Raw genomic sequence first — 8,459 nt, 5'->3', positions numbered from 1 at the left:
GTAGCAGGGTGTTCACAGCAAAGGGGAGAAGGGGAGAGTCTCCTTACCAAAGTATGTTGTTAGGGCGTGAGCATTGTATTCGCTAGCAACAAGCTTCAAGGTATCAAAAACGATCCCCAGCCCAGCCAAGGCCTTGCTTACCTCCCTGTCAGCAGGAGATAGCTCTTCCAGGGCTCTAGCCCTAAGCAGCTTAGGGCGCTCCGTCCAATAGAGGGGGAAGCCGTCCAAGGCTGTGGGGTCGTGCTTGGCGCTGCACACTCTAAAGAATTTCCCTTTCCAGTTTTTGTAAGAGTTTTGGAAGAGGGAGAGGAGGATCCTACCCGCGATCCCGGAAAAGCTTACCCAAAAGCTTTTCCCCTGCTTCTTCACTTCGAAGAAATGCAGGAAAACGTCTATGGAGAGAATGATGCCCAGGTGCCCGCAGAGAATTTGAAAACCCCTTACGAATGCCCAGCTGTTGGGGTGGAGCTGGGCGGGGGCGGTATTGATTTCGGTGAGGAGTTCCCTTTCAAAGGGGGTGAATGGGAGACGCACCCCTACGCGTTTAAACACCGTCTGGTACATAAAGAAAAAAGGGTTCCCCTTTCTAGGTCTGTCGTCCACGCAGACAGGTTCCCCAGGCCTGCCGGGGTGGACGGATATGTGAGCGTCGTGAGTACGACAGAAAGCGTTAAAGTTATACAAGTGGGGATCCCCACGATGAGCTTCCAGGTCCTGGAAGGTGGTCAGGCTGGTACACTCGTTCAAGAGCTCGTCGGGGGCCCATGGGTAGTAGGCTTTGTAGTTGGACTTGGGGGTCTTGGGGGAGGAATCAGACTCCACGTTCGTGCGCGTCATGGTGTGAATAAATAGCTGAAGAAAGAAGAGAGGAAAAAGGTTTTAACAAGTGTAGCCATGACAGGAAGGGGAGTGAACCCCAGGAAACACCACCCACGCGAGAAAACCCAGAAAGAAGGAGAAGGGAACAGAGAAGGAAGGAGAAGCGGAAGAACGCAGTAACGCATAAATGTCAACAGTCCCAGGCATTTCAATAAATCATGCAATGTGACGAAAGGGAAGAGTCGTGGATACGCGAAAATCATACCTTTGCTGTCGAAGTGAAGGAGGAAGGAGAGCACGGCAGAGGGTGAGCAGAAAGTGCAGAGAAAGGGGGTTGAAGGCGATGAACAGTGCAGGGACGCAGAGGGAATGAATGTAACAGTGGGGTGAGCGCGGGGTTTGGGGTGACTTGAACGTTACCTTTGCAACCCAAGAGGTGCTAACTAGGAGCCGTGGATCGTGCCACGTGTCAAAGGATCAATCGCCCAGGGGAAATGCAAGGGTCTCAAGAGGCTGGCCATGCGATGGGCCACGTGGCGCGCGATCAAGGGTAGCCCCAAAAGGTGTTATTTTCCCCATTTCAGAGGATGTCCAATCAGTCATTAAGAGCGCTCCTATGGTTCAGAGGGTGTCACGTCAATAATTCGAGAATTGTTGAGTCAGCAGGGAGTAACACGTCATCAGGGTGGCACGTGGACGGCGTGGGCGAGGCCTTAGTCTTTGCGCTGAAGACAAGTCTTCGGCTTAAGACTGGGGGCTTATGTACCGTCCCTCATCCGGGCGTTGACTAAGTCAAGGTCAAAGTCAACGCCAGGAGTCAAAGTCAACACAAGGCGTTGCCTAGATGAAGAGACGCCAAGTGCCAGCGTCGTCAAGAGGAAGCGTCGCCTAGGTGTAGGCACCGCCCAACCAGGGCGTCGCCAGACCAAACATTACTAAAGCAAGGCAATCACAGTGTGGTTCCCCGATACCCATGGGTAGGAAAGACCATGGAGGGATCGACGCCGTGGGAAGGCCTCAGGTCCCGATGATCCGGGAGAGTGGTAAAGAGAAGAGAAAGGTGGCTTCAAGGCCATAGTAACAACACCAGTGTAGGGCAGCCTGACTCGTGAAGTACCCCTGCCGCCCCAGAGACGCCTTTGGGACAGATACGACTCAAGAGGAAGGTCACGCCCAAGGTAACCGGGTGCAGGGTACGAGTGGAAGGCAGATACGCTCTCAAAGTAAGTGACTAGATGACTGGGGGCGTGAGTTGGCACCCAAAAAGTCACCCCTTGCGCAGTAGCACTCCCAGGCGGGAGGACTCACACGTAGAAACGTCCCCAGATGGGCAGAAACGCCCCCAGATGGGATCATGGCGTCGTGAGGCCCTCCACGTGTACAACAGCCAGGTCAGAATAGAAACACCCTTTAGTCAGGTACCAGGTAATTAAAGTCATTTAGTACAGTTTCTGTTTCGAGCGTTTAAAGTACTATAAAGGCTCCCAAGCGTTTCAACGTCTTAAATGCGCTACGTTTTCTAATTAGACACGCTGATTGAGTGCGTTACATTTGTGATTAAAAGCGCTTTAAGGCGCTTTAAATGCTTGGGTAGTTTAAATAGCGCTGAGAATGTTGGGAACGGGGTTCGAACTTTTGGCAAATTTTCCAGAGACGTTCTAGTTGCTTGCTCGAGCCTTGAGGTTACGCACAAGGGACTAGGGAAAGATTGTTTGCCAGAACGAGAATATACACACAATACACAGTCCATTTTTAAGACTTTCAGAGTGCCATACGCGGTGCTCAGAGACGGAGGTGCACAACTTTGGTGTTTCTTGCTGGCTGACTTGAGCGTCGGAGTGCAAACGGCCGTTAGGGCGCCCTTTTGTCCTCTTTTTGCAGGAATCCACAGGTAACCAGTGGGAAGGAGTCCCTAGCTGACGATTGAGGTCGCGCACGAAGACGTCCCAGTCAACCGGACGGAACAAGAACAACATTACAAAGGATGATTCTACCGTCTAAATGAACAATTTTCTCTGTTATGACCTTCATTGCGACAGTAAGAACATTTTGTTTGGCTTGTTTTGAATTGGTTGATTCATTTCATTATGCAAACTAGTTGTAATTGGTCATCCCAAGTTTTTACGTTGCATGTGGGGGTCAGGTATGAAATTTGGCCTGGTATAAGTAGACCAATAATCATCGTTTCGAACGGGATGAAATTCAACTTGATATGTCTTTCTAATCGTGTGGAGGTTGTAAACCGGATCAATGAATGTCATCATTTGTAAATAACAAGAGGAACAAACGACAATAACGTGACGATAGGAAAGTCGAAGAGCTTGGAAGTGGCCACAATCACACCACCAATAATTTAATCTAACTGTGTATGATTGAGGTGGTCGACCATGTTTGGGGGTGGCTAATTCTTGGACATTAAATTCAGAATTTTCTACATTAATCCTTTCCACAAAACACATAGTCGAATCTTGTTGATTTTTTTCTAAATAAGGTTGTGATATCTTCTGGATAATAATGACCTACACGTAACATGGTGTCTATTTTGAAGGTTCGCTCAACAAACCATGTTTTTATTTTTTCGAAAGTTGCCTTAACCAAAGTGAAAATCGGTAAGGAACGAGCTTCTGAACATAATTTTAATTTTTTAAAAACAACAAAAGTATTTTTAATTTTGACATTATTTAAAAATACTAAATATTTTACATTTATTACACAAACTACTTTTAATCTAACTTAATTTTGGGTAACTTTGTTTTTCTGTGAAACAAAAATTTAGTTTTAATTTCTTTAGTTTTAATTTAAAATTATTATTATATAAATTTTTTAATTTAGAAAATATTAATTATTTTTTTAAAAAAAATCAACTGAACTTGCAAATCGAATTGAAAATTTTAATTAAGATAAATTGTCAATTAATTTGTTCAATTGTATTTAAACTGAAATTGTCAATCCAATTGAAAACATTAATTAAAAACTAAAAAGTGAAAGATTAATAAATTTAATTGATGTTGTCTGCATGCCAATTTTGATCAAAAATTGTTATTTTTGTAATATTTTTTACTTTTGTCGATTTAGGTAAATATGAAAATAAAGTGCACCATTTTGGTTAAATATTCTATTATATTATTAAAAATTAATTATTGAAATGATTTTTTTTTTTAAACGTGAAAACTGTTCCGTTCCTGTCACGTAATTGTCTTTCCGCACATCATTGATTGTAATTTGACTTAGGAGAAAACTGGTTGTCTACGAATTTTTCGAATTAGATAGCAAGAAAATCAAAGCATCATCAACATTTTATTACACAATCCAACTTCATCGGGTAAGCACAAATATATATAACCTTTGGACAACTCAAAACACAAAAGAACCTGCCTCTGCGAACTCCACCACTTTCTCCACCACCACAGCCTCCACCGAAACCTTCTCATTGGGGACGAAGCACCTGTCGCGAATCTCCCCCTTCCCCTGACGACTCGTGATGACGTCGATCTGGCTCACCTTCACAAACGCGTCCTCGAATCTATCGAAGAACTCCATCTGGTTTGAGGCAAACTGGTTCACGATCTCCTTCGTCTGGGGGTGGCTTGCCAGGTCCTGGTCCGAGGTGAACACACCCTGCCGGTTCAGCAGGTTGATGTAGTACATGTTGTCGAACTTGGTCGGGGTGCGCGCGTCCAGGTCCACGGTGTTCGATGAAGCGGGCGTGGGACACGTTGCCACTAGCTTGTTCTTGAAGTCCGGGTCGATGGGTGGGTCAGATTCGATGGTTCTGTTCGCCAGAGAGGAGCAGTGAGCCCTTCCGTAGGTGTGGGCGCCGGAGAGGGCGACCACGTCGGTGGCGTCGAAGTTTCGCTTGCCGAAGACTTCCAGGAGCTGGTCGGTTCGGAAGAATGGCGGCGGGAGGTTGTTGGGTCCGTTTAGGTCGAACGTGAGGCTGTCTTTCCTTCCCAGGGGCACATCGAAATCTGGGCCTCCCAACTGTAGGACATCAAAAGTAAGCCAAAATGAAGAAAAGAGAAGAAGATCTTCTATGGATGTTCTTCTTCATTGGGAAAGAACAGAAAGAAAATGAAAACACATCTGCGGAAATAACTATTAAAATTAGGAAGAAAAATATTTTTTTTTATAATTGAAAATGTAAATTGTGATAAAATAAAAGTAAATGGAAAAAAGGTGAAAAATTAGTGAATGAAAAAATTACTTGGCGAACAGCTTCACGTGCTGCAACAACAAGGATGTCTGAACAAGAAACAACTGGCAGACACAGCTTGTAAATGAGACTTCGAAGTTCTTCAATGGCTTGAAGGGCCTCTGGCCTTATACCAATGTTAGCAGGATGACTCTTTTCATCCTTTCCATCTGGTGCATTCAACAGTATAGACGCGTCACAACCCTGGTTCACTCCAAATCAACCATCAATTTGAATAACAAGTTTCTTCGTCAACACAGTGTATAACTTTTATATAGTTATTGTAATAAATTTATTATATATATATATATATATATATATATATATATCGATTTCTGGTTAGATTATACTAGCGAGCTTTTTTCTATAAACCATTCTATGGGTCCCTTATATGTTGAAAATGAAAAAGGAAAATAATAAAGTTGTGACTTAATTAAGTCTCAACAACTCTGACAGTTTATTTTTTTTACTTATTGATCAAAGAAAACAAATAGTTTGGTTCAGGAATTCCAATACATCAAGCAATTTTTAATGTATTAAAAAATGTGACTTTTAGAGTCAAAAGTTCGAAGACAGTTGGGCAATCATGAGAGTGTTTTTATGATCTAGACTGATATATCTTAAACTAAAAAACTAAAGATTGATTGAAACTATATAAGTAGATTGGAAATAAAGCATGTAATAATGTTTTCTAGAAGGTGAAGAGATTGTGATTTGTGATGAAACTTTTCTTTATAAAATTTGATGAAACTTTATGAAAAGAAGAAATAGAGAGATTGTCTGAAGTCTTACATTAGCAAAACAGTCATGGAAGAAGAGTCGAAGTATGCCAGGAGCTAATCCTGTATTCTTCTTGAAGGCTTTCTGCAAATTAGTCCTTATAATCCATTCAAGATTGGGACATTCTAAAGGAAAATAGTAATTCCATGATAGTCCAGGGACAAGGGGAGGTCTTTTTTCTAATGTCCTAGATGAGACAAGGGTTTGAGAAGCCAATAGAAGGGAAGAAATTAAGAACAATGAGTGAAACAAAGAACTAACCCTAGCCATGTTTGTTTGATTTGATAACTATGGTGAGTTGAGATAGGCAATGCTGGAGTTATTTATAGAGTGATCAAAGTAACTTACTTCGACTTGTTTCCCACCCACTAGTAGTATTTAAAACGTGGTGCAACTTTTTCTTTTTTGAGATTTGAAACCATGTCAAAATTTCAAAAAAAGACAGCGCGAGAATAATAATAAGAAAAAAAAAATCTTTCACGCCATCTTTTTTTATCTACATCCACTTCACAAATAACTATGTATAATAAAATATTATATTACAATAATAAAAATAAAAATAAAATATAATAATTTATGAAGTTGTAATTTAAATATAGAGAAGAGAAAGAGTGTTAAAGTATCATGACTCAAGCTATATACTAAATACGTATTAATATGATGGTCCGTATATATAAAAGAAAATTAAAACATAAAAGTGCAACTTTGCAATCTTTAAAAAAACAGCAATGCTAATATGATCAAACGTGATAATTTGTGTTTGTAACACGCTTGCAAACCCAATAATCAAAGAGACACTGACATATATAATTATACCAAATAAGTTATTATAATATTGCTTCTTACAGTAATAATCAATAATTCTATATATATACAAGAAGTATATATCAAATTAAAACTTATGTTGTTGTGAGAAACGAACTATATATAAAAAAGTTAATTATATGATATAATAATTTAAATTAAAAGATAAATATACATATAATTAATTTAAGTTCTTAATTGACGACCACAAACTAATTTATAATTTTAATAATTTATATACGGCTTAAATTTATAGTTTTGATTTCTTATAATAAAAAAAATATGTAAAGCTGTGAATTCCCTTCGAATAAATTATTTTGTAGTATGTACATTAAAACTCTACTTCATTTACAACGATTTTGGATTTAATCTTCGTTCATCTGATCTAATATTAAATACTTAAGTAACAATATCTTTAGAAATCGTTAGCCATGTGATACAATGATGAAGAATATTTATCTATAAACTCAAAATCACTATAGAAACATTTCTTTATTTACAGTACCTCATGCATAAGTAATTCAACATACTTTAATTTTAAAATTTCAATTATTATTTAAATATATTTTTTAATTAATGTATGCCTAGCATGCTTGTTGGTTGTGGTGTGACCGTGAGAGTGAAGGTGGGAAACGTTGGTCAATATTATTAGTAAAAGTTTAATTCATATAAATCTGTCCATGATGGGATAATTATTTGGGCTTATGTGATTTTGGAAAGTTTTATTATTCTGCATAAAGACAGAAGCCTATATGTGATTATACCATTAAAGTCTTATCACTACAATTAAAACTCAATTTATCTACGGAAGAATTTTGTAGATAACAGTAAAAATTCGTCGGTAAATCAGTATTACCTACGGATTATCCAAACAACAAAATCCGTATGTAATCTGGCTGAAGGTAATTTACCTATAGAAAGTGTCTCCATGGATAACGAAAACATCAGTTATCCACCAACTCCAATTCGTAAGTAATGTGCCCGTAGGTAAATCCATTAGTATTTCAACATTCTTTATTTTTAAAATTTTGTGTGGAAAGAGCAGCTGTGAGAAGCGGAAAAACCATAAAAAACGACGATTACCCAACTAGTTAATGTGTTTGGGTAAATCCATAGGTAATTTAACATACTTTATTTTTAAATTCTCAATTATTATTTAAATCTTCTTTTAATTAATATATGCGTAGCATGCTTGTTGGTTGGGGTGTGACCATGAGAGGGAAGGTGGGAGACGTTAGTCAATGTTATTAATAAAAGTTTAATTCATATAAACTTGTTCATGGTGGGATAATTATTTGGCCTTATGTGATTTTGGAAAGTTTTATTATTCTGCAGAAAGACAGAAGCCGATATGTGATTATGTCATTAAAGTCTTATCACTACAAGTAAAACTCAATTTATCATACTTTATTTTTAAATTCTCAATTATTATTTAAATCTTCTTTTAATTAATATATACGTAGCATGCTTGTTGGTTGAGGTGTGACTGTGAGAGGGAAGGTGGGAGACGTTGGTCAATGTTATTAAGAAGAGTTTAATTCATATAAACCTGTTCATGGTAGGATAATTATTTGACCTTATGTGATTTTGGAAAGTTTTATTATTTGGTAGAAAGAGAGAAACCTATATATGATTATGTGATTAAAGTTTTATCACTACAAGAAAAACTTAATTTATCTGCGGTATATTTTCGTAGGTAACATCCAAAATCTATATGTAAGTCAGCATTACCTACGAATTACCCACGGAACAAAATCCGTTTGTAATTTGGGCGTAGTTAATTTTCCTTCAAACAGTGTGTCCGTAGGTAACGAAAACAACAGTTACCCACCAACTCTAGTCCGTGGGTATATCCATAGGTAAT

At 38.8% G+C, this 8,459-nt stretch overlaps 1 protein-coding gene across 1 annotated transcript; it reads right to left on the bottom strand.

Annotated features, from left to right (window-relative positions):
* Positions 1-4,086: 4,086 nt before the first annotated feature.
* Positions 4,087-6,086, bottom strand: LOC137837468 (peroxidase 12-like). The gene is made up of 3 exons (XM_068646454.1): positions 5,804-6,086; positions 5,024-5,215; positions 4,087-4,800 (listed from the first exon to the last, which is right to left on the bottom strand). The coding sequence occupies exons 1-3, from the start codon at positions 6,059-6,061 to the stop codon at positions 4,174-4,176; spliced, it is 1,077 nt and encodes a 358-aa protein (XP_068502555.1). The 5' UTR covers positions 6,062-6,086; the 3' UTR covers positions 4,087-4,173.
* Positions 6,087-8,459: the final 2,373 nt, after the last annotated feature.

Source organism: Phaseolus vulgaris, chromosome 4, assembly GCF_000499845.2.
Source record: "Phaseolus vulgaris cultivar G19833 chromosome 4, P. vulgaris v2.0, whole genome shotgun sequence".
In the NCBI taxonomy this organism is placed as follows: Eukaryota; Viridiplantae; Streptophyta; class Magnoliopsida; order Fabales; family Fabaceae; genus Phaseolus; species Phaseolus vulgaris.
Note: the sequence above shows the minus strand (reverse complement) of the source record. Positions and strands in the feature narration are given on the sequence as shown.

Coding starts and splice junctions, on each gene's coding strand:
- LOC137837468 (XM_068646454.1), bottom strand. CDS start 6,061: ATGGCTAGGGTTAGTTCTTTGTTTCACTCATTGTTCTTAATTTCTTCC. Junction 5,216..5,803: donor TCCATGACTGTTTTGCTAAT/GTAAGACTTCAG, acceptor GGAGTGAACCAG/GGTTGTGACGCGTCTATACT. Junction 4,801..5,023: donor CACGTGAAGCTGTTCGCCAA/GTAATTTTTTCA, acceptor GATGTCCTACAG/TTGGGAGGCCCAGATTTCGA.